General features: G+C 32.7%; 1 protein-coding gene across 1 annotated transcript; it reads left to right on the forward strand.

Moving 5' to 3' along the window:
• The first annotated feature begins 15,667 nt into the window (after positions 1-15,667).
• On the forward strand, positions 15,668-25,512 carry LOC123655231 (2-oxoglutarate dehydrogenase, mitochondrial-like). The gene is made up of 17 exons (XM_045591058.1): positions 15,668-15,788; positions 15,895-15,973; positions 16,054-16,230; positions 16,386-16,534; positions 16,911-16,996; positions 17,077-17,256; positions 17,921-18,101; positions 19,119-19,337; positions 19,694-19,887; positions 19,979-20,107; positions 20,675-20,796; positions 21,791-21,903; positions 23,442-23,629; positions 24,182-24,278; positions 24,347-24,539; positions 24,618-24,914; positions 25,376-25,512. The coding sequence occupies exons 1-17, from the start codon at positions 15,683-15,685 to the stop codon at positions 25,473-25,475; spliced, it is 2,610 nt and encodes an 869-aa protein (XP_045447014.1). The 5' UTR covers positions 15,668-15,682; the 3' UTR covers positions 25,476-25,512.
• Positions 25,513-27,536: the final 2,024 nt, after the last annotated feature.

A 27,536-nucleotide genomic window follows, 5' to 3' on the forward strand; every position in this document is an offset into this window, starting at 1 on the left:
CAAAGTCGAGAGACCAGTAATCGACAAGTGTCGATTATTGAGAAATAATGTGTCGATGAATGGTTCTTACAGATGGTTCCGAGAAAAAATTATACTCCCAACCAGTTAGAAAAAACCTTAGAAGCTGTAAAAAAATGGCGAAAAGATTGCAGTCGCATACCATTTTTGGCGCGAACTTGTGGAGGCATATGCCCAGCAGTAGACTGCAATAGGCTGAAATGATGATGATGAAACTTTTTGATAATTGTTTGTTAATTATATTGACCCTTTTTATTATAATTTACATAAGTCTGTAAGTGTGTAATCTGTGTATTTTTATGATTAATACACTTCAGAAAGAATAATTATGTTTGCAGGCAAACGAAGAAAAGCCGACTTCAATTATATCGACAAGTAATACAACGTAGGTAGACGAAAAATTAGTCAAGTAAATACGCATTATCAAAGATTACTCAAAAAGTTGTAATCAGATCTCGATGAAATTTAAATGTGACCACATGATAAACATCGGCTTTCGATTAAATTAAAAATCATTAAAATCGGTACACCCAGTAAAAATTATGTGGATTTTCGAGAGTTTCCCCCGATTTCTCTGGGATCCTATCATCAGATCCTGCTTTCCTTATCATGGCACCAAAATGATGATATCTCCTTTCCAACAAAAAAAAAGAATTATCAAAATCGGTTCATAAACGATGGAGTTATCCCCGAACATACATAAAAAAAAAAAAATCAAAAAAAAATATATATATATATATATATACTATTTTTTTGAAGTCGGTTAATAATATGGACATTATACTATGGACAATAAATGAATACTTATTAAACTGTTAATTTTATTTTAACGACCCACTAAGGAGGCCGCGATTTGGCAGATACACATTATAGGTAATAGTCGATAACTGGGAGTCGGTAATTGGTAACTGTCGATTACTGGGGTGTCGATTACTGGAGATTCGGTGTCGATGATTGGAGATTTATACACTTTTTCCATTTTTAGGATTTTTTTCCAATCCGGATATAGTTAATAAAAATATTACATCCTATTCTTATATCAAGAATATATCTTACCATACTCAATCGTTACTTTTGGTTTAAAGATGACTAAATGACCTTTAATTTTATAAAGAAGTCCACTATCTCCTTAAAGTGTCGACGATTGGTGCCACTACGTTACATGGATAAAAATATAATGAATAAAGATATATATATATATATATATATATATATATATATATATATATATATATATATATATATATATATATATATATATATATGTATTATATTTTTGTCTACACTAATATGATTTTTAGTCATTTTAAAACTAAAGACTTTATTATCAAAGTGTTTTTCAAACTCTCTTATTCTTAGAAAAATCTAAGCCTGTTATTGAGGAAGGTAACTGGCTTCTTAATATAACACCTACAGCATGGCAGCCATAAATATCATGGCGAGGGAAATCGAGAGTAATATTTAATATTATAATAAATTAAATAAACGGAGACACGACTTGTTTATATTACGGTTTGGTAAGTTTTACAAAATGTAATAACTTTAATTACGTAACTGTTACCACATTTTGACATAATGTCTTTAAATATGAAAATTTATTAAAAGCACGATTGCCAACATTTCACTTACACTCACTTATGCCTTTGCTTACCAGGATTAAGTAAGAATTATATATTAAAATTTTATGGTTCTGTAAAAAGGTTTTATGTACTTATGCATAAAATATTTTTATTACAACAAACACTAACACTCTCATTTTGTAAAAAAAATAAAGTTGTTTTAATACTGTCATTAAGATTATCATCGAGCAGAACTTGGGATTGTGGAATGTTTTTATACTTGGGATGCATACAACTAGACACACCCAATTAGGTAGGTTAATTTCTAACAAGAATAAACAACCACACACGACACAGTTTGTTTGTACAGCGTTTGGGAAACTTTTTTGTTCACTATGCCCCGGTGCTTCAAGACAGATGTCTTAAATAAGTAGAAACACGGTTGCTGACTGCAAGTCCTGTGAGGACAGCAATTACCTTAGGACCAGTAGGAGTAAGTACTAGAGTATACAATATATTCATAGCATAACCCACCGTTACTCTGTTTCAGTATGTTAATTCTGCCAATACTAGCTTACTAAGGAACCTGATAGTTGGTGTCCCAATATACTGAAACAGTGGCTCGACTCTGGAAAGAGTAACTGCGGCCCAAGGGGGCAAGTCATCTCCATAGCTCTGATTACTGGCGATGCAATACCTTTACCTTCCTATACGCGCGTAAAAAAGAGTAACACACCTACACCCGCGCACGGTCCGTAGAAGCGAAACTATTGAAGCTGCTTTAGTTGATTATTATTAAAATATCATCAAAAATGAAGTTTCGTATAAATAGTATTTATATAGATTTGATATAGATGTGTAAAAATATAGCAAACAGAGGATTATAAAAAATATTTACTTTTATAAGCACAGTCTTTTATTTAGAACCTTGGTAAAAATTACAGAAATCTTAGTAGCTACAAAAACTTTATGAAAATAAACTTCTTTTTGTTTAAACTAAAAAATCTCTTAAGTTTTGAAAAAACATTCATAGAACTAAGACAAATTTTTTTAAATCCATTTTGCAAATTTCATCAGTTATATGCCTTGACGGTCTGGGTAGACAAGTGCACTTCTAATGCATTATTTATTCATTTTTAGGTTATATGATGAAACCTTAAAATAATTTACGAAAATATTCAATAATGTAGAAACAATATTTATACAAAAAGCAAAATAAAAAAATAAATAAAAAATATATCCGCATCGATCGTCGATGACAGACCGATTGTTGTCATGAATACATGCAAGTACGTAATTTGAAGTTAGTTACGAATTATGAACCTACTAAAGACCCATGACAACTTGGTAAAGTTTTTAGTTTTTTTTTTTTTTTAATAAGCGAAAGTATGTCGTCTTTCTAACAGACCAACGCGCGGATATAGGAAGGGTAAAAAATGTATGCACGTTGCCTTGCATAGGCCGTCTGCATGGATTTTTGGATTAATTTATCTGACACATCGCTGACGAGGACATTCAAATTAGGAAGATGCAATAGTAACATTTTAAGGTTAAAACTTTAAATGATATAATCTTCATTGGCAATAAAAGAAAATCAAGAAACACTAACGGAATATTATACCTCATACATCTTGAGGAAAAAATTAGATTAAAAATCGGAATGAACATTTATCAACTCCGACATGACATCTGATACATCTTATTACGGACGCAATATCTTAAAGTTGAAACAAAGGAACGGGGAATGCAATTTTCTCGTATGTCAGGTGACAAACTCGGAGCGTAATGCATTATCATGTGTTGCGTTGAATTATTAACTCAGGAACGAATAGATGGAAACGTGTTGTGAATTTAGAATTGTACGAGTTAGTTTTATTATACAGTTCGTGTCTCTTGTAAAAATAAACAAAAAATAAATCAAATAACTCTGTTACAGCAGTGTCGAGGGACAGGGCAGCGCTAGGATTTATTTGTTTTCGGGATATAAGAAGTTACACTTTAGACAAAAAACAACATTATGTTAACAGTTGAACCAATAACATTTTTCTATCACATACTATTACTAAAAGTATTTTAAAATTAAATTAATTTGTCTCTTACACATGAATTAGTGGTGTTCCGGCATTGGTGTCTTAGTTCTGAAACTTCGAGATCGAAATGATCGAGATACTAAGATATAATGTACATTAATTTAATGTACATTGAAATCATTATTTCGTAAACAGTTATGGTTTTCAATATTTAACTACCTACGTATTAAATCCTTTTTATCTTAAAATAAAGCATTTTGCGTAATACAATTTAACAAGAATAAAAGTTGTTTTACAAACAAAGAAAATCCCTAACAGATATCAAATATACAGCAACAATAAACATTCTCAAAGGAACATATTTAGTTGCGTAAACACAAAACCTAAGAGTATCCGCGGGGAGTGAGAAGGCGAGGTAAGTTTGTTTACTAAGACCGTACACTGCGCACCGCAGCGAAGCGCAGCACAAAAGAATAACTTAAATAAAGCTTGCACTACACAAACCTGAACATTTTGCGAACTTTAACAATTTCATAAATGAAGTAAAATTAATTTTATGCTATTTGATCTTCAAGTTAAGTACAATAAAGAGTTTTAATGAAATAATGCAATCAATATACTTAGGAAAGCATTTTTTTTGATTTACAATTGGATACGAAACCTGAAAATTCATGTGATATCAGAAGTATCAAACTGAACATTACGAAAGCCTTTTTATATAGAACAAGCTGTGCCCGCGACTTTGTTCGTGTGGAATTTAACAAAAAAGTTTTTGTTCATTTCGCAGAGTTATAGAATAAATAAATTTCTAAAATAAAAGTAGCCTAAGTTACTTCTTATTACATCATCATCATCATCATCATCATCTTATACTATTTGCCAGTGAAAGTCCCATCGAAATCGATCCAACCGTTTCAGAGATAAGCCGGAATAAACAAACAGACAGACAGACAAAAATTGTTAAAAATGTTATAATATGCATTTTCTTAAAAAACGGTTGTTTTAATATTACAAGCAGACACGTCAATTTTATTTATTTGTATAGATTACTGAGAAAACATTATTTACAATACTATTTGTTTCTTGCCTTCTTGAATCGATTTTTAAATAATTTCTTTTATAAGCCAGTCATGATCTGAAATTAAATAAATAATCAGCCACCAATATGGAATCGTTTTCAAGATTTTAAAAAATGAGAAAATTTCATATATTAGATTTGTTTTATTTATATAGCTAGTTTAAGATGCTATAAAGTTATATACCTAGTTTTTTTTATTCTTAAAAATATCTCTTTGAAATCGTATCTCCTTGGATAAAATGTAAAGACATAGTCTCTAGGAGTTCGATGAACTTGATGTTTAAAATACTGTTTGCACATTAAAAAGGGATTTTCCTAAATAAAGCTAAATTCATTTCAAATAAGCTGGACATATATCACCACTCACACCAACACGACAAACACATTAAGACAAGCTTTCAATCCTAAAAATTTGAAGTAAGGATCAAAAGTCAATTTATGTTTTTATTGATTAATTGCGGTAAAGCACAGGAAATATGCTATACAAAATTTGGAGCAGCCCGACTGGGGAAGTACCTCGACCTTACTGTTGTTGTGTGGTGAGTAAGGTAACCAGCGTTTCTCAGGAGGATCGGGGGGAAAGGTCGGCATCGCGCTTGCGATGCTTCTGGTGTTACAGGCGTTTATAAGCTATGGTAGTCATTTACATTCAGATGAGCCGTGCGCTTGTTTGCTGACCTAGTTGTATAAAAATAAATATGTACGCTACGCTTCAGCCTGTAATATCCCACTGCTGGGCATAGGCCTCTTTTCCCCATGTAGGAGAAGGATCAGAGCTTAATCTACCACGCTGCTCCAATATGGGTAGGCGGATATATTCCCTACTATGAGTAACGATCGCTATCAGGTGTACATGATAACAACGGGACTGACCGTTTAACGTGTTCTTCAAGGCGCGGTGGGGGGACCCGTAAGGACTGCACAAACACCCAGACTACGGCAAACATCTGTATGGCCAATACAAATATTTGTTATGTGCGGGGTCGAACCCGCAACCGCCAGCTCAACAGTCACAAACCAGTGCTGTGACCGTTGCGGCAACGCGGCGTCCAATATAGACATAAAATATTAATTACAATTATATATTCTATACAGGACAGAAATAGTAACACCTGGTAATTATTAAAATTTCACCTGTTTTTACCGATGCTAACAATACTATTTCAGTTTCCTTTATTACTAGGAATCTCTATATTTACTTTGAAATAATGTACCACTTTGATACTTCTTAATTAAATATTTAGAAAGGTTACAGCTCCTCAAACATTTAATAGTTTACGAAGTTAGGTATGTGATGTATGGATTATGTTGCAATATAAAAAAAAAATCTTTCTTTTCTTATAACATAATACCAATCCATATCTACAAAAAGTTAGTTTGTTACTTTGTAAGTTCATTTCTTACGAAAGACTGGGCTACAGCCCATAATCTCGGTCCATTACTTCGATCCCGAAGTTTCAGAACTAAGACACCAATGCCGAGATTGCACTAATCTAAAAATCGGAAAAATTTTGTTAAGCCTGGAAATAAATAACACAAGAAACAGAAATCTCAATAATTCTCAGTAAACCCTTATTTATAACTTTATTTAAAATGAATAATTTAGAATTTCGGGAAATGTATGTTTGTTTGAAAATGAACTACTATCATTGATGTGATAATTTTGGTACTTAAAGCGCTAGCATAAAATAAGAAAGTAATTAGTAATATATCATCCTTAAGTAAATTTTAATCATTAACAAATTATAATAGGTCGGGCTGTTGGACAATTCAGATATTCACAGCAAAACATATAATAAAATTATATTTAGAAAATATCTTTCTACAAGTATATTTTCAGAGAGGATCGAATATCAAACTATCGCTTTTCAAGCACGTTTGTAACAAATCACTCGAACTCCTACGCTCCTACACGGAACTGTTACTTAATTTTTACTCTTATTTCCAATTCCAACTTTCTCCTTATTAAGGAAAGAATTTAAGCTTAATAATGATCGCCGCTGTATTACATGTTAGCGAATGTCCATGTATCAGAATTTCATGTACGTTTCCGTGCCAACATGTTTCATGCATTTTTTCGTACGAACATGTCTTCATGCACTTTTCCGCGCGTTATTTTTATTGTAACAATTTAAAACATGTACTAACAACACAACGCACTAAAATTAATTTAACGCGATGCACGATAAATTTCTTTTTATCAAAACATCTTTTACTTTTACTCGAACATTTAAACACAAGTTACGTTAGTTTATCAGATGTTAAAATATAATAATTTACCCTTAATTTACTTTTCAACAACAATTACGAAATTTAATATATTAATGTACTTTTCCTTCACCGACTGCGCTCGCCGTGTTGGTTAAAACATGATTAGATTATGAAACTCGCTCGCTTCATTAAAACAAGTTTTTGTGGCTCATTCGGAACGCTGTAAAAAGTGAGTTCTCATATAAGTTCCGTGATTTTAACAGCCTGCAGTGATGAACTTATCAAATAACTAGCATGCTTCTATAAACATACCATATCTCTATATTAAAAATATAATATATAGCGTAGAATTATTCTTATTACATTATAAAAAGCATGTAAAGTATCTCAAAACAAAGTTTACTAAAATAGGCTATGTGATCAGCCTATTTTTTAAATTCGGTGTAGAAGTTCGATAAAGAATAATAATTTATTCATTATAAACTAATATAATAGTACGAATAACAATAATAAATGTGTTGTTTGTATTTAATTTATAATCACATTGAATAGTTAAAATATTACTTTGGCATTAAACGTGTTATAAATTTAATATAGATATAAATATTAATGATATTTATATTAACTTCGGGAACATATGTTGTGGAAAGCTTTACCTTGAGAAAACTTTAGCCGTAAACAGAATTTGCGGAGCTACGAATATTGTAATAAAGCATATTAAAGTTTTAACTTGTCTAACTTACATATTGCAAACTTCGCGGTATTTTGGTTTATTACATTATTAGTTTTACGTATCAAAATCCGAATATAATGTAACGCACACCACTATTTTAATATAGGTTTGGAGCACTAGTTCATGAAATGGCTGCTAGTGGGTTCGATCTGCGCTCACACATACTCGTATAACTTCATTTCTAACTATATGTTATTTTTATTTATAGAGAGGACGGTTTAGTTTACATTTGTGTTTCTAGACATCCTATTAAGGGTACTTGAGTGTGTAATCTTTTATTATTTATTTATTTTAGATACAACTAGGCACAGTCGGTTTTACCAGCTGTATTTATTTCAACTGGTAAAACCAAGTATGTAATGGTATAACATGACATACAAAATTTAATTCGTTCTAAAATACATAACAAAAACAGGTAAAGCATTATTAAACTAAACAAAATATACCCAAATTAAATAAATATATTTTTATGGAAAAATATAAAAATTGTATTTTCATCAACTACGCTTGATAATAACAATAATTGCCAATTTTTTTATGGTTATCTAATGTAAGTGGCTAAGTTATCATCACTACACAAGGTACACAGTTGTCGTAGGATCAGAAAATCTGTACTGATATTATACTAAACCTAACGGGTTTTTTTTATGTTTTGTGTAAATACGTAGATATATCACAAATATTCAATGAGAAATCATAGACCGCTCGTAAAAAGGCTACCCCTAAACCCATTTATTGAGAGAGGTAGGCTTTATAACATATTGCTACAGCTTATCGAAACGAAGTAATCAAGACTCGTCACGTAATATTATTTCCCCGTAACATTAAGCTTGTTCCCAATAAATGAAAACCTTAAAACTAAATAAATATTTTAAAATGAATAATATCCATTTCTGTAAGAGCTTTTCTTCTGAAAACCATTTACGTAAATGTTCATTTATCGAAATAACGTTTGCGGTTTACTCATTATTATTCAAAGAGCATATTCCAGATTTTATTTTCTTGTTAACTGATATTATTATTTAAAATAGCAATTTCAAGAAAGCAAGTGAATATACATAATTAAAACTTGATTCAGACGAATATATCGTAAATATATTGTACTCACATTGAAATAAGCTTATTTTAATAATATTTTCTGTAGAGGCAATGTTTATTGTGCAAACAATAACTATTTTATTTGTTTGAGATGTAACAGTTACAAATAACTTATATTATACTTATATTTGAACTACACAAACATCATTAAGACTTTATTGGGTTTGACTTGGTATCTTTTTATTCGAAATTCATTAAAAATATATAGTAAGAATAACAGGTACAAGAGATGGATATTTGTTTGTTTAATTAAGTGTAGTTTGAAAACAAATACATTTTGTGTTCACAGGAAAATGGCTAATATTGGGACTATTCTTTTCTGAAATGACCTACATATGACCAGCCTGTTTATATAAGTCTATGCGGGTTGGGAGCGCAGACGGCCTGAAGTGGAGCAAATGTTTATGTCGTCGACCACAGGCCGCATAATTTTCACATATGTTGGCATGAGGCACGCAGTGGGCTCACTCCGGACTAAGCCCTCTCAAAATTAGACGGTAAGAAAATATATCAAGAAACCCTAGCCTCGATACACCAACTACGATTATTATAAGCTTCCAGTTATTATCCTTTCCTTTTTTAATACCAATGAAATATATTGAGGCTTATTTACGCCAGCGGCGTTATACATTACCCAACTTCGTGTACATAAATTTTAGTTGCCCAACTTCGATCTAAGTTTATAACTAAAGTATAACTTCACTGAAATATGTGATAAGCAAAGTGTTATTATAGAACTTAATTCATTATTGCGGTAAAAATGCGTGGAAAAGAACCAATTAACAATATAAATTTAACTTAACACCTATCCGGCACGACACTTGAAATTATTACAAAATTTCATACGTACGAAAATGAAAATAAAATGTGATTGATTATCATATATTTTTTCATTTATTTCGATTCTTGACTTTTAATTGTCCCAAAATAGTACGGGCGATATCGCCAAATTCGCGTAAAATGAAGGAAAAACGATGAGATGATAATGGAACCTGTTGGTATGTTAAGTCTAAAGAAGTTATTGTTCTAATGTAGTACACATATTTTAAATATTCGTTTTCTATTACAAAACCCGTTTATTACATATCCTAGGCAAAACCTAGGTTCTATCGGCGTTATAATCTATCTTACTCTAATGTAACTAGCGATAGATTACTGAAATACAATACAATTAGTAGAATCAGAAATAGATTATGCCGTAATTCAGTTAAATTATTGGATATAATGGGTTTTAAACTAGCTGTAAGACGGGACCAGTAATCAAAATGTCAACCAATTTGACAAGTGCCAATTAAGTAGCGATAAGTGAATAAATACTGTTGAACGTTGTTTAAAGTAGTTATGTATTTTAATTTTATTTAAAAAATAATAAAACTTCACCACAATGCTGGAGTAAACCATTCTGATAAGAGCCACAGGTCGCCGAGAGGTCTTATTACCTACTAGAGACAATACGCCCCAAGGGCTATGCTCGACTTTTAAGCCCTGACCTCTCAAATGTTTGCTTAAGTGTCGCTAAATAGACACACAACACTTTAAAAAAAAACTCATTTGCTAAATTAAAATTTTGTTGTGTTAAGATTCTAGATGTGTTACGTTAAATGTGTATATACACAGGTCATCAAAAAAATCGACCCACCCACTTTTTGTTTAATATTTATCGATTGTTTCACAATTAAGCTGTTTCACACGTTTGTTTTTTATTTTGAGGGTCGGTTACGATGTTTGGCATCTTATTTGTCGTAAATCTTATTGAACTTGAAGGTACTTAACCATTTCTTATACAGAAACACTGTTGAGTACTGATTTGATGGTTTTACATCGTAACAAATTCGAATCGTTCTTTGAGTCCGGAAGAGCCCTTTGTAGGGATTACTTGTTAATAACGTTAAGTTTATTTACTGTGGCTGTATTTTGATTCATTTTGACTAAAAATAATGAACACTACAGAAGCTGAGGCGGCCCAAGTTGTGGCTTTGCTGCAACAAGGCATAAGTCAACGTATCGTGGCCAGGAGGTTAAATCTGAGCCGTTCTGCAGTTCGGCGAGTTTACCAAAGGTTTCTGGAGACTGGGCAGTATAGAAGAAGGTCTGGATCTGGAAGACATAGAGCGACAACTCAAAGAGATGACCGCTTTATAGTGTTATCAGCTCTACGGAATCGACACCTATCTGGTGTTGATCTCCAGCGACGCTTACGCGAAGATCGGGGGGTGGCTATAAGTGACAGTACTGTAAGAAGGAGACTTCGTGAGCAGAATTTAAGACCACATAAGCCAGCAACAGGACCACAATTGACCACAGCTCATCGACAAGCCAGACTTCAATTCGCACGTAATCATATCAACTGGACCATAGGCCAATGGGAGTCAGTTCTTTTTAGTGATGAGAGTCGAATGACTTTACACGGTTCTGATGGACGCCGTAATGTCATGCGACGGCCAGGTGAACGTTCTACCCAGTGTTGCATAAGGGAAACTGTCAGTTATGGTGGGGGCTCTGTAATGTTTTGGGGTGGAATATCTTTGACTGGACGGACGGAGCTGGTTTTCATACGAAGAGGTGCTTTAACTGCTGCACGCTATATCACAGAGATCTTAGAAGACCATGTGATGCCTTATGCCGGCTATATTGGAGAAAACTTTGAAATAATGCATGATAATGCACGACCACACGTAGCGCGCATCACCACCGATTACCTTCAAGAGGTTGGCATTCGGGTAATGTTCTGGCCAGCAAGAAGCCCCGATCTCAATCCTATAGAGCATATGTGGGACACCCTAAAACAAAAGGTTAGAGCCCGTAATCCAGTCCCTACAATATTAGGAGACCTGGAAACCGCCATTAGGGAAGAATGGAACCGAATCCCTCAAGAGACCATTAAAATCTTGATAAGGTCATTAAAACGGCGGATGCAGGCCGTCATTCGAGCAAGAGGAGGGAATACGCAATATTAAATTGCAACAATTGTATGCATACCATTTAAGACTAAAAAACTAGAGCGTATTAAAAATTAATCAAAAAATCGTGTAAAATTAAAGATTCTGATTTTTAAATCAAAATCTTAAAAAAAAAAACATTTTGATGTTTTAATTGTGATTAAATTGTTGTAAATAAACAAGTTCAATAAAACATTATTCAGTACTAAAAAGTTTTGTTGTGATTTGTTTAAAAAAAACGTGATTATCGGTAAAAACGCAGGTGGGCCGATTTTTTTGATGACCAGTTTACATTAATAATTTTAGATGTCTCAGTGTTGTTGTGTTTATCCATTAGCAACTGCGTTCTGTGAATTTTGTGGTTTGTTGAAAGCGGATATTTGAGACGCTATTAAGTCATTATATTAAAATTTATTATTTTCTTTTGTAACGTGCAAAAGGCAAACAACATTTTCCCAATAAATTTTTGTACACATAAAGTATGCTCGTTTCATTCAAATCAGTCAATCTATATTAACATTAAATTTTATTTAGACTACATTTGTCAAAAACGTACACGAAAGAATTAAGAAAAAAGAGATTTAAACATAACTAATACCTACGCAATAAATACATAATTTAACTAAAATAGAACAATTATTTATTATCAGTATAGAATTAAATGCTCCTCTAATACTAAAGATTAATTTATTAGTAGTAAGTCGAACGTGATATTAGCGGCGGATCGGGATGGATGGCTGAGCTTAGTCACGCAGTTGCGGTCGCAGGCGTGCTTGACAGGAGACTATTGACGAGCTGGTAAAATTTATCCATGCCCCATGCCCCTAATGACTGTTTACAATTATACTGGAATTTTAATTATCTACGGTTAATAGAATTTACTGTTTCAATTAGCAAAACTAATTATAACTAACATGTAGTATTAGTTTTTCTATTTAAATATGATTACCATTTTAACAGTTTGTCGATAATGTTGCTGAAAGTTATAACAAGTACAAGATTATTTCAATATAATAATTTTACATGATTTCATTTAAATATAATATAGTTTGAGGTCAAATATTAAACAAACTTTGATAGTTCAATATCGAATACTGTTATTAAAACAAAGATTTAAAATACATTAAGAAAGATATAAATCGCAACGGCTGATGTATAACTACTCAATTCACGCTTCAATAAACCCATTGTTATTCTGGCAACTTCTACTAAGTAAATAAAAAAGTTTCAAGTAAGCAGGGGAGCAGCCCCGGCTTATCATCATAAGTAAATTAAAGTGAATGCGGCACATACGTCACGCTTGTCACGGGCCCCTCGTTGCGGTGCCGCGTCTTCCTCTGGCGCCTCGAATCTACCCTCCGTACATTATTTTGATGACTCCTGTTTATTACTTTTGATATCTGCCTCGAGATATTTGACTTAAAATACTAACACTTCTCGCGAAATAATGTTTTGACAATAGAATGAGAAATATAAGCATAATAAATAAAAAACCATTTTCCAGTTAAGTGAGGCTAACGACCGTATTTATCAATTTCGTTTATACTCATACATATGAGCATTATTCTTAATGACCACATACACCGCAAGTCTGAGTTAACTTTAACAAATGATCATTAAGTTAGTGTTCAAGTTTCATACTCTAATATATTATAAGGCATAAAATATAAAAGTAATTTTTAATGGATGTAGAAACATATTTTACTATACTAGATTTTTACATAATAGTTTTATATTGAACTTTTATATTATGTTATATTATATTGTTTTATTATTTTGTTTTATTAAAAACTATTTACTTACAATTTATTTCTGTCAGCTTTTTCTTTGCGACTTTATGAAAACTGTCACAATGATTGCTTCTCTTTGATCATAAATTTATTAATTATTCTTCGAAAGGTCAATCATTTCATAAATTTACTTTGATAATTATTATAATCAATCTTGTTAATTAGATTTGATTTTTACATGCCGATTTTGTAGATATGGCTTTACTTCGTATCCTACAAACGCTGAAGGTTACAGATTATCCTATTGCCAATTGTGTGAGTAATAAATATACGTGCCTAAGGTTGCTATTTACAATTTATCAGTCTGCTTATTATTAAATCAGATTTGACATACCGGTAATGTTTTATGAAAGAACTGTTATAGGAGACTGACCTCACCGGCCTTTTAAGGCGAACAAGTAATTGGTTGGTTTAGATTAATCTTTTCACATGGGGTTAATATAGCTTCAAAGTTAATGATGAAGATCGAGACCTATAACTGAATCTTCAGAATAACGGCACAAAAATAAGCTTTTTTTTATATTTACACAATACACACACGGTCGTTGCTTGTGTTATAGGTAACAGCCGACTGTATATAGCTACATATTTTTTTTTTCGATAAACATACTTATAAATAATACATATAAAAATATATAAATAAATGTTTATATTACTCCCAGACTCGGGGTGGAAATCGAACCACCAACCCTCGGAGCAGAAAGCAGGGTCACTACAAACTGCGAACAGACGACCGTGTGTGTATTGTGTAGTATTTATATTTATAAAATATTATATTTGATAGTCGATGTAACCTTGGAATAATGTAGCCTATAATGGTTAATTTTACGAATTATTATAGTAGGTTAAGAGGTAACAGTTTGTTGATTAAAAATACTCGTATTGTATACATATACTAGCTGTACCCTGCACGCGTTGCTACGCTTTTTATTTTATTTTACTTTTTTGGTCATATCAACTCAGAAATCTTTGTGGGCTCTAGCACAACACATTGCTGAAGATGATGACTTACTTATTTTTTTAAGAAAACATATATTACTGAAAACTGATCTACATTTCTCTTAAGCTCTATAATATATAAAATGCTATACAGTGCAAATATAATTAAAATTATTTATAAGGAAGATTGTTCATATAACAAAATAAATATGTCGCATTTTTTAGCGTATACCTCATCTTTTGTGGAGACATAAGTCATCAAAGGCAGAAACGTTTTTGAGCGGAACAAACGCAAATTTTTTAGAAGCTCAATACTTGGACTGGTCGAAATCAAGAGGATCTGTAGATCGCGTTAGTAAATATAAGTAAAATAGTAACAAATTAGTTATTAATATTATTTTATTGCCTAGAGAATATCAAACTCAATATTTGAGATTTTTTTAACACACATAATCTAACTTAACTGGTATTGTTATCTAACAGAAATGGGATGGATTTTACGAAAGCGTCAGCGGACCCGCTTTAAAAATCGAAGAATTTGAGGACGAATTTAGTCCAAAATCAGTCAGTAAGTTGACAAACAGCTGCTTTGTTACTCTTACTAATATATACACATTGGCATTTACTACTACACTACCTTAGTCATTACGATGAGAAAATATTGAAGAAAAAATAATAATATTATTGAAATCCAATAATAACATCCAAGCCACGTAAATCAAATCTTCTAATACTCGTAAATAAAGAAAAATTGCTTAAATGTAATTACAGAATTAAGAGAAGACAAAAAGGATGATAAAGAATCTAAAGAACGAATCAAATTACACCTCGCTGTTCAAAATCTGATCAGAAGTTATCAAGTAAGCAGATCATAATACAAAGTTCAATTAAACCGTTCCGAAATTTATAAATTCATCGTTCATTTTTTAAATTACTATTGATAAAATAGAACAATTGTTATAATGAAACAACTTTTTCGGATTATATCGCGGTTTATTACGTTTTTTAGATGCCCGACGTTTCGGATACTTTACAGCAAACATTGTCTTGGTCCTGCCCTGAAAGTTGTCCGATAAAGTTGTTTCATTATAATTAGTGAAATTCGTGTAAACATTAGAAAACAATATGTAGACCAAATATTAATCTAATTAAATTCATTAAAGTGGTACTTTGTCGGAACAACGAAATTAGTGTTTAAGGTACGTAAATAACAATGTTAATAACGATTTACGAGTCTTGTGATGCTAACAGGCTCGAGGTCACCTTTTAGCTAAGACTGACCCATTGATGCTAACGTTTGGGGCTCGATGGATCCTCAAATCACAAAACGCGCCCTTGGACATGAAAGGAGTTGAATGTCGCGTGGTTTCAAGAGAACTTGGCACTGTCTTGTGTATGCTTTTTACTATTGTGCATATTTGTTTTCAGTCAATATCTTCGATTTGAACTTCTTTTTTTTTAATTCTTGTTTTATTCAAAATAAAAGTTCTTAATTGTAGGTGAAAAACATATGGACACAGTTTTTGAGTTACCTGATAGAACTTTTATAGGTGGTAAAGAGACAGCATTAAGTCTAAGGTATAAATTATAATATTTGTCTTTTTTAACTAAAAAGGTAAAAAAATATTGCACATAATTATGACTTTTTAAAATTGTAGGGAGATCATAAGTCGGTTGGAGAAAGTATATTGTGGAGCGATAGGTGTGGAGTATATGCACTTGTACGATTTAGACTGTGTACAGTTTATAAGAGAAAAGATGGAGACACCAGGGGCGTTCGAAAAGACGATCGAAGAGAAAAAAGACATCATGCGGCGTCTTACCAAAGCTGTTTTGTTAGTCGACTCATTAAAAAGCTAATATTAAACCCGTTCGTACTCCTAGATAAGTTTTAATCAAAACGGTTTACGTAGCAGTTTGATCTTTAGTTTTACGGTAAAGTAATTTATAAACTTAGCACATGGTTCAAATAAAGTTAACTAATCAACAGTTTAGAAAAGTACTTCGCAACGAAATGGCCGGCGGAAAAGCGTTTCGGTTTGGAAGGCGGGGAGAGTATGATCGCGATGCTGGAGGAGATCGTAGATACTAGCACGAAACTTGGCGTCGAATCCATTGTTATGGCAATGCAACATCGAGGTAAACTAGTTTGGTAAACTGCCTCTAGTTTATCGATGAACTGAACTTCTTTATTTGGTAGAACAATAAATTTTAGTAAGACAAAACCGTCGTCCGCTTCTATAATCAAGTTTTCTGTTACGTAACTACCTAATTAAAGTTTATTTTCATATGCAGTGCATCCCTGTTATTTTACCAATATTTTCTTTATAGACAGGGATTGTCTAAGAAATTACTATCAGTGACAAGACTGCCTTTGAGCTCTGTTATGTTTGCATATTCTTTATATGTATCTGTAAAGAATAATATATTAAGTAAATGTATGGTGGCAAGTTAATCATACTAATTTACCTATGACCTCGACCTCGCGTTTTTCATATCAATATATGCATTTCAGGACGTCTAAATATGTTAGTAAATGTATGCCGTAAGCAGCTGACAGATATTTTTGCTCAATTTAAGCCGATGGAGCCTAAAGAGCCGGTAATAAGACAATGGCGTAATTTGAAGGATATGTATATAATATAGAACGATATTAGTAAATATTAATATTATGTCTGCAGGGATCAGGCGATATTAAATACCATCTCGGAACATTCATTCACCGCTTTATTCGTAGAACGAATAAATACATTAAAGTGTCCATGAGTTGTAACCCTTCACACTTGGAAGTGGTGTCACCTGTAGTGATCGGTAAGGCTCGCGCTGAGCAACACTGGAAAGGAGACAGTAATGGAGACAAGGTTGTCTTTTGCAATATTTAAGACAAAGCGTATTAATTAAATTCTTATTATTAAAAAAATCAAAAAGACTTTAGTAAAAAGTAATTTATAGTTTTTAAGATACACAGAAAATTATTAAATAACTTTTACTTTATTATAATATCACAAGCTTTTCGGATTTTAGTCAGTTCTTTTCCTCAGTCCTCCTGTAACCATGGTTGCTGTAAAGTACCCGAAACATGGGGCATTTAAAAAACTTTAAAAAAACTTAATAAACCGCGATAAAATCCGAAAAGGTTTTTTCATTATAATGAGTGAAATTAGCGTAAACATTAAAAACCAAGTTATACTTTAATTTTGTCCCAATAACTCTTATTTTTAACCGACATCAAATAAAAGAGGAGGTATCAATTCGGCTGCTTTTAATGTATGTTACCTCATTACTTTTTAACTTGGTGTAGGTACCGATTTTAATAATTCTTTTTTCAATCTAATGCAGTCCAATCAAGTACTGAAAAGTTCTTTATTTATTATTTTTTTGTGTATCTATGTTGTTTTACTTGTTAATGTAGATTGAAGTCAATTTTTTTTCGTTTTCAATCAAACAAAAGTATTTTTTAATGTTACGTAACTCTACATAACAAGACCAAATACATGCACTTATAAGTTAATATAATAAAACTAGGTAATGGCAATAATTATGCACGGAGATGCAGCTTTCTGTGGACAAGGCGTGGTGTATGAAACGATGCATTTAGGCAACTTGCCTAATTTCACCACACACGGCTCCATACACATTGTATGCAACAATCAAATTGGATACACCACTGATCCAAGATTCGCTAGAAGCTCGCCATACTGTTCAGGTGCATTTAAATTAAACAACGAATGTGTTTTAAGATGTAAAATGAGTTTAAACCAATACCTACACTATTTTTAATACTGTGTTTTTAGTTGCGAATATAAGTTGAAATTAATAAAATATTTTTAATTAAGCTTATTAAACTTTTATGACCAATACTATCATTGTAATGTTAAACGGGATATTTCCCATATTCATCGTTGGTCATTTGGTAGTTACAGATATTTGACGCTACTGCAAGCCTCATTACACGTAACCGCACAACCGTGACCATGATCCATGAAATAATTCTAAAATATCGGGAACTCTGGGGAAATATGACCATAGAAAAACAATATTTTTAAACGACTTCCAAAAAAGGAGGTAGTTCTCTATTCGACAATATTTAAGCGTGTTACCTCATAATTTTTACTAGGGTTTACCGGTTTTGATGATTATCTTTTTATAAACGAAATATGGTGCTTGTCATGTGGTCCCGTTCAATTGTGATCGAGATCTACCAAGTACTTTTTGAGTTATCCCTAATAACACGTATTTAAATGATTATTTTTCGACTACCTACGTTATATTACTTTTCGATGTATTGAAGTTAGTTTTATTGTTTCCAAGCTAACACAATTATGAAAACTTTAAAATGATTTATATTAAAAACTAGGTGTGGGCACACTTCTTCCGCGTGGAACAGTGACTTTGGACAGAATTTTTTGGATATATCTTTTGATTTATTTTTGATTATAAACACCGTCGTTTAGGTATTTTCATGTTCAACGTGATTCTTTAAATTTGCATAACTTTTTTATTTATGAACCGATTGACATGAAACAAACACTAAATGTTAAGTGAAGCTTACAACAATATTTAAGTGAAAACTGCATTGAAAATCGGATAAGCCGTTTCTGAGATTAGCGTGCACAAACATATTAACATTTTTATTATACTCGTATGTATTGATTGGCTTAAATTTATTTTACTTATATCAATTCTAAATTGTAACTGATAAAATATCAAATATTTGTTACAGATGTAGCTAAATGCGTAGACGCTCCGGTTCTACACGTGAACAGCGATGATGCTGAAGCTGTAGCTCACGTGGCGCGAGTGGCGATAGAGTTCCGGTGCAAATTTAAAAAGGACGTCGTGATAGATTTGGTCTGCTATCGTCGTTTCGGGCATAGCGAAGAAGATGAACCTATGTTCACGCAGCCCATTATGTATAAGAAAATAAAAAGTATGCAAACAGGTAATTAATTGGCTGTTATTCAATAATAACTAAGTGAACTAACAAATTTTTCTGACTAAAACTAACAAAATTTTCATTAAATATTAAAATTTAGTTGTTATAAAATATCTATGCGTAATAATTATAGAATATCGAAGTAAAATAAATAATACATGTTCACACCTAATGGCTCGCAGTAGGATGAGACTTATGCGCCGGGAGTTCAGAAACACACAAGGTTATGACAACCACCCAGATGACGGAAGGATCGACCGAGGAATCAACCCGCAACAGTCAGTGCAGACAATAGCCAGCGCTGTGACCTCTGCGACAATGCTTTTTCAAAATTAATTTCATTAATGTAGCAAATATTTTAGTGGACCGAATTTATGGAGATAAGTTAAAAGCAGAAGGCGTAATAACAGATGGGGATATCAAAGGTTGGGAAAAAGAGTATATGGATACTTTGAACAAGCACTTCGAACTTGCGAAAAAAATTACGAAACTAAGCATCATGGATTGGGTGGATACACCTTGGACAGGTTTCTTCGAAGCTACTGATCCTAAAAAGGTATCTCACGTTGATATTTTCTACGAATTTTTAATTAATATTTTGTACAAAAAATGTTTATATTTTTAAGTTTTTTGTCTTTTTAAAAAAGATACGTGATACTGGCATCTGTGAAACAACAATTGCTACGATAGCAAACCATTTTTGTAAACCACCCGAACCCTGGGCATTTGAAATACATAAAGGCATTCACAGAATCTTGGAAAAGCGAGAAAAAATGGTTTGTTTGTTTTATATATTGAAGATTTAAAGGGTTACAAAGCGGTAACTTGCTTAACTTTTACTTTTAATACTCGGTCAAAATATCTCTGGATCTCGTCAGAGTAATGCGCTATTCTCTTCTCTCGTCTGGCTACTAAGGTTAGCGTGAAGGTTTTTTTGAGTACCGTTTAAATACTTTTTTTTTTATAAATAACAATAACATTTTTTTTTTCTTAAATACTGACACAACACTACACTAACTAATTCTTAAAAAATAATGTTCTGCCTATACCTACCTATATAGCTATCGAAATCATATAAATAATCTAATGAATGTTATAGTAATTTCATTTAAAAGAAAAACGAAGTAAAGATTTTGCTTTTTAATTAATCAATGCATATTTCTTACTTTAACTATAATAAAAAATTTAGTTAATCATATTTTAAGTGAAATTTGTTTTGCAATAGATATAATGATGCCGTTATGACCACATCGACGCGAGGTACATTGGTACATTTTTAACGGGTAATAGAATTAAATACTACTTATTCATTTGTTCTCTTTTAAGTTCTAAATGATTTTTAGGTAAAGTCAGGTATCGCTGATTGGGCAATGGGAGAGGCACTAGCGTATGGTTCACTGTTGCGCGATAAGATTCACATACGACTTACCGGCGAAGATGTTGAAAGAGGGACAATGGCACACAGGTAATAAGTTAATAATTTATGAATAAACGACATTTTTTATACAACTGCGCTTACAAATAAGCGTTCGTTCGGCCTGATGATAAGCGGTTACTGTTGCTCACAAACGCTTCTAATGCTAACCCCGCTGTCATCACGGCGCATCCCCATGAGCTCTGGTTATCTTACTCCCCAGGAGAGTACAACAAAAACAAAACACTACAATTGACCAGTACACATTGACAGTTGACATTTGACTGTGGTCTTCTGCATGGTTGAGGTATTTCTCCAGACGGGCTGCTCTAGATTTTGAGTAAGATATTTCTTCGCTACTTCATAAATTTACATTTAGAAGTTTTTATATAATTTCACAAAATAATTTAACCAATTGAAATGAAATAGCTGTTTTTTGATCAAATATTTGATTCAAATATCTTAAAACAGATTTATATTTAACTGTTATATATTTTCACTTCGAAATGAATGTTTTCAAGTTGATTTCCGCTAACATTGTATAAAAGTAAAATTGGCCACATGGTTTTCCATCTCTTTGTTGAGTAACAAAGGCGTGCAACAAAATGCCATACTTGTTTTCCACTCGGTAAATTGATCATTTCGCCGCAGCCTGAACTAATCGACTAGGGACCGACTTTCCGTGTGTCGAATGACTAACCCTGATTCATGATTTTAATCCACAACAGACTGCTTTTGGTTTTACGGAAAATGCTTCAATTTCCGTCGCTAACAATAGTGTCATTTTTCTTTTCGCGTATACTTTTATTGACTCTTGAACATTAGGCAATTTCAGAATAGATTACGAAAGAAAAATTACATCCAATATAGTACAGAAAAAGAGGACAAACAAAATATATACTTACAATATCAAGTGTTGGACTTTTTAGAATTCGTAATTATAAACAGTTACATTAAAATTATTATTTAATAAAGAAGTTCCACCACTCACACAAAATCTTTTGTGGGAAAAAAAGTCTAAATAATATTTTGTACGACAACGCAGGCACCACGTATATCATCACCAAGGTGTTGATGGGGCCACCTACAGAGTATTAGATACTTTATACCCTGATCAAGCTCTATACAGCCTTCATAATAGTTCGTTGAGTGAATTCGGTAAGTTAAGCCTAAATTTATCAAATTATAAAACATCACTTCAGCCTAATACAGTCCACAGGACATAGGCCTCCAAAAGTTTGCGCCAAAATGGCATGAACTCATGTGTTTTGCCCATAGTCACTACGCTGGGCAGGCGGGTTGGTGACTGCAGGGCTAGCTTTGTCGCACCGAAGACGCTGTTGCCCATCTTCGGCCTGTGTATTTCAAAGCCAGCAGTTGGATGGTTATCCCGCCATCGGTCGGCTTTTTAAGTTCCAAGGTGGTAGTGGAACTGGGTTATCCTTTAGTCGCCTCTTACGACACCCACGTAAAGAGGGGGGGCGGCTATATTATTACTGCCGTAACCATAATGGAGCTTGGAGAGAAGGAGAACGATCGCTGTAGAAAATGCGATCGCTAAATTGTGTCATTAAAAGCGCGGGCTGTTGTGCGCTAATTTGAAATGATCTATCAACGTTTAGTCCGATACAATATTTCACCATTTTTTAATGTTCCTTTTTGTCAAAAATTAAAAAATTACGGAGCACGATTATTTTCTCACTAATGCCGCGAAGAAAATTTGTACAATGTACATTATTCAACTAACTTCATCCACTTGTACTCATAAGCACATGGCATAAACAGCTAACTTCACAGACACTATTTACCGACGGTAGCGCGACTGGTGGCTAAAAAATGAATTATTTATTCTATAATTATGTACAAATTTTTAGAGACAGGCGGGCTAATGCTTTAGTACGTAGCGGTCGTTCTCCTTGTCTCCAAGCTCCACGGTAACAACACAGCAAATAAAAAAACAAAAAATTAAATTTCATAAAGTTATGCTCTGATTTACTGAGAAAAGTACATACTTTAATAATCATAAATCTAATATCATTTAATCTTTATAGCAAAGAAGTTGAAACTAATCGTATGATAGATTAATTCTTGATAAGTAAAGTTTGTCTAATTTTATTGATATAATTATTATCCATAACATACATAGCTTCTCCATATTGTAACCTTTGTGTGGGTATTTCATTTCATTATTTGTTCCAAGAACATCTTATTTTATTTACTTGCTTCGCTTGTCAACTAAGTTTATTCATCAAGATAGAAGCGTTCGCCTCCTACTCGTGTTGGGCGGACGTTATAGACAAGCTGCCAAGTTATTTAGGGCCTGTTACCAAAGTAATTATCGAGGGAACGACTGTCAATTACGAGCACTTAGAGATTGCATCCCTTCTTGCATAACATGCTACGTTAAACAGCTTACTAGCTGCACTAGGTTACGTACGTTGTTCACATGTCTAAGCTTGTCTAGGGATGCCAAGCGAAGCAATCTACGGGTTTGTTCTAGTGGAAGTACAAAAAGGACACAGTTCTTGTGCCAAGAGAAACCCAAATAAAGACATTAAATTAATGCAAATATTAATTAAATTCTATTCAGTTATTTTGCGACTATAAGAAAAATAACCAAATTTTCGTAAATTCCAGAGTTTCAAAAGTTTTAATCGGCGCAATAAACTCTATTGTATAAACTTGTCAACTATTAGGTATTTTGGGTTTTGAAGTCGGTTACTCTTATTCGAGTCCATTTCTGCTCACCATCTGGGAGGCGCAGTATGGCGACTTCGCAGACACTGCCCAGCCTGTATTCGACACATTCATCGCCAACGGAGAGAGCAAATGGGTGTGCCAGACAGGTGTTGTGGTTCAATTGCCTCATGGGATTGATGGAGCAGTAAGTTGATCTCTTAGTTTTGTAATATTTTGTTTATTTCATTCATTGGGGGGGGGGGGGGGGGGGGTCGTAAAAGGTGACCGAGGGATGAACCTGGCTCAAAATCATCAGGGTTCTGAAGAAGGAAAACTTCATTTGAAACCCGGAATGGGGTCTCCGTCAAGCATTCGTGGCATAGCTCTTAAATGCGAAAGACTCCTGCAACCGATATGGCTCCACACATATCGACTCGTCGTTCCTGTGGGCCTAGCCAGTGAAGTCGAGAAGGTGGCGCGGAGATTAGGCAACTCCTAAAGAGTGTCCATGGCGACATAGTATCTGTCTGACACTGTCTAAATCGTCTGCAATAGACGGACTAAGGCCGAAGAAGTATTTCATTCGATAAAAAAAAAAACATTTTTTAGTACTTTTACATTACGTACATTTTACTATCTACACTAAATTAGCGATTTTTTCGCTTTCCTACCTTCACCAAATTTTATAAGGACTTCGAAGTCTGATAGGGCTGTATTAAAAAAAAAGAATGACAATATTTTGTTTATCATACTATAGGGCCCAGAGCATTCATCGGGACGTGTAGAGCGATATCTGCAGCAGGCTGATGATGATGAAGACGATATTCCCGATCTCGATGATAAAGATATGGCTTGTACGTTATTGTTAAATTAAATTTTAACCTTTTTCTATTTATAATATTATTTTTATTTTTCATTTAAGTGAAACAGCTACGGTCTGCGAACTGGTTTGTGTGTAACGTAACAACTCCGGCAAACTATTTTCATTTGATGCGGCGACAAATAGCTCTGCCTTTCCGCAAACCGCTCATACTGATGACACCTAAAGTTGGCCTCAAGCACCCATATTACACGTCCCCTTTCAAGGATTTTTTGCCCGGAACTTCATTTCAAAGGTCTTGTCAGCTTTCAAGAGTTATATCAGCATATTAATAAAGTGTAAATAAAAATCTATGCAATGATTTTTTTGGTAGATTAATTCCTGAAAGTGGACCAGCGAGTAAGAAGGCAAAGGATGTTAAAAAATTAATTTTCTGTTCTGGCAAAGTAGCAATTACAATTGACGAGCTCCGAAAAGAGAAGAAATTGGAAGACAAAATAGCTTTATCTAGAATCGAACAAATATACCCGTTTCCATACGATTTAGTGCTAAAGGAATTTTGTAAATACGACAAAGCGAGAGTTGTGTTTTGTCAAGAAGAACACAAGAATCAGGGTCCTTGGACCTTTGTTAGAACCAGGCTTGAAAATCTTTTTGGAAAAAAAATCGAGTAATAATTTAAACTGTTATGATTCTAGTTTCAAATGTAGTATTATATTTTTAGACTTAGCTTTATATGAAATCGGTACTATTATATTTTTTTCGCAAAATGTATATAATTATATACCTATGATGAAATATAAAAATCGAGGCCTAATTAATTATCTATAAGATTTTTATAAGTGCTTACTTCACTACATAAAAATATTAATGCGTTAGGCATTTGAGTTTTTGACGATATATATAACATATTTTCCCGAACCAAAATGGTGTGCAAACCAATTTGTCCATTTAAACTCAACTATCGGGCGCTTTTCTCCGGCTTTATTTAATAAAATATAATATGTAGACACTTAAAAAATCCAAATAATATGTATTCATATAGATGCTATAAATATAAATTACTAAAAATAAGATAAATCTTTCGAGTACGAGTCCAACTTACACAGCAAGTTTTAAACTTCGTTTTAGGTGTATTTCGAGACCGCCTAGCGCAGCGTCTGCAACAGGAATCAAATGGATACATGCAAAAGAACTTAAGGAATTGAAAGAAAATATTGTTGCTTTGTAACTTTGTTATATTTTATGATTATTTATAAATACATTGAAAAGTATTGTTTTTATTCTATTTCCTTACGTTTAATTTTTGAGTGTACAATAAAGAGCAATTATTCTTTGTAAATATTATTGTGTCTTTAAATGTTTTATTAAAATAATTTGTAGTGAAGACAATGTGTTGGCACAGCAGTCACAGCGCTGGCTTTTGCGCCTCTCATAGCATACATTTTATAGGACATACAGAGATTTGCCTTAAACTGTATGTTTCCAGACTCTTCGGTGATTTATTTTGATTTATTAATTGTACTAGTTTAAAACCACTAATTAACAATACAAGTCCAATAAACGACGAACGTTATCAAACCTTAGTAACAATTTACCCATTGTATTTGAATTATGATCATTATTTGGAGTATGCGACACAGATATAATTCTCAAAACTTTGCAGAGTTATTTATGGACGGAGGATGGAAATATTACTCTTAGTATAATCATATTAGTTGTGACGATATCTTAGTATGTCCGTCGAAAATATGTAAACGATCTTATACTTAGCTTTATACTTGCCTCCAATAACAAATAAACCAGAACAGTCTGTACTCTACAGGGTAAATATTCTTTTAAGAAGAGGAAACTAACAAGAGCCTTATTCGCCAAATTGCTCCATTACTGGCTGGCAAGAACAACATATAATTATAACAAGAAGTGCGTTTTTCTTTATTTTTAGCTTGGTAGTACGCAATTTTTTATGATCCTACTGATCCTTGATCGATTAGTGATATTTTTAAACATATACTTAAATATCTTTATTAAGAAATAATCAATCACGCTTGCTTTATTCTTTTTGGTATGTAGAATATATCCCATTTAGTAATGCGCGGCTCTGTATATTTGGTATAGTTTTATTACAACCAACACGTCTCATAAAACCAGATCACCGAACTAATAAAACTGCTAACCCTCCGTCTGTCTGCAAAAATACAATATAACCAATCAAGCATGAACCTTATTATAGCCTGACCCTTGTCCGTCGGAGATCTTCGAAGGAAACGAGAAAAGCGGGTAAAAGATTCTAAGAGACAATAAAAACGACTAAAGAGCCCTCAGAAAGAAAATTACTCTATTTCCTTTAGCCGTACGAAAGCTTTCTTATCAATTGTAAGTAGTACTTAAGCCCATAGCTGAAAAGTCAATGACAAATCAATTTGAAACTCGACACAAAGTTATGGAGAGGTCTGTATAAGCTATAAACAACGAGATTTAGGGACGAAAACTGGTTTCGTGAGATCCAATTACACCTCTGACTTTCATAGAAAATATATTACCTACTAAATCGTGTTTCAATTAAAAGAAAAATACTTTTATAGTACGCCAATGTCACTGAAATAAAGAAATGTATTTACTTTTTATTATTGACTTCTATTAATCTTCATTCAGATTTTTAATAAATTGAAAACCTAAGAGTGACTGTTACTGTTGAATTTATTAAAATGGTTTGATTAACTTTTATTTTAAAAAAATAGATTAAATATCACGATAACAAAGATTATAAATTCATAAAATACTTCGCTTAATAAAACGTACTAAGAGTTTATTATCATACTTTCGATTTTCAAGATAGGTATTTAGTCGATATTAAAAAAATACTCCGCGGCGCAACGACGAAATTCGCATCTTAAACGCTGTATAAAATCTCAATAACACTAGCCTATCTCCGTTCCTTTGCGTTTTCGTTTACTTTCAACTTCAGTGGAATTTAAGCCGAGCAATATGAAATTTTATGACTCCTCGAGCAAATTATAATTTCGCTACATTAGACTATGCCGAAAATTCTTTACGTATCGGATATTTAAAAAACTTTCTTTGAATCAATTAAAATTACGATTTGCAAATGTTTTCAAGTCGTTCATTTACATTATTGCAGTATTGAAAAAAATTTGAAACATAAAGTTTTTAATTTTATTTTAACCCTCGCTTTCATAGCAAATTAAATTACTATTTTTGTACTAATTTTTCTATATCATTATCACTTGATTATATATTTGTTATAAATATAATTGTCTAATAAGTACAC

The sequence above is a fragment of the Melitaea cinxia genome, chromosome 7 (assembly GCF_905220565.1).
Source record: "Melitaea cinxia chromosome 7, ilMelCinx1.1, whole genome shotgun sequence".
Classification (NCBI taxonomy): domain Eukaryota; kingdom Metazoa; phylum Arthropoda; class Insecta; order Lepidoptera; family Nymphalidae; genus Melitaea; species Melitaea cinxia.

Excerpts from the sequence above, each read along its gene's own strand:
- LOC123655231 (XM_045591058.1), top strand. The coding sequence starts at position 15,683 with ATGCTAACGTTTGGGGCTCGATGGATCCTCAAATCACAAAACGCGCCC. Across the intron at positions 18,102-19,118 it reads AAGCTCGCCATACTGTTCAG|ATGTAGCTAAATGCGTAGAC; the intron begins GTGCATTTAAAT and ends TATTTGTTACAG. Across the intron at positions 19,888-19,978 it reads AAGCTACTGATCCTAAAAAG|ATACGTGATACTGGCATCTG; the intron begins GTATCTCACGTT and ends TTTTTAAAAAAG.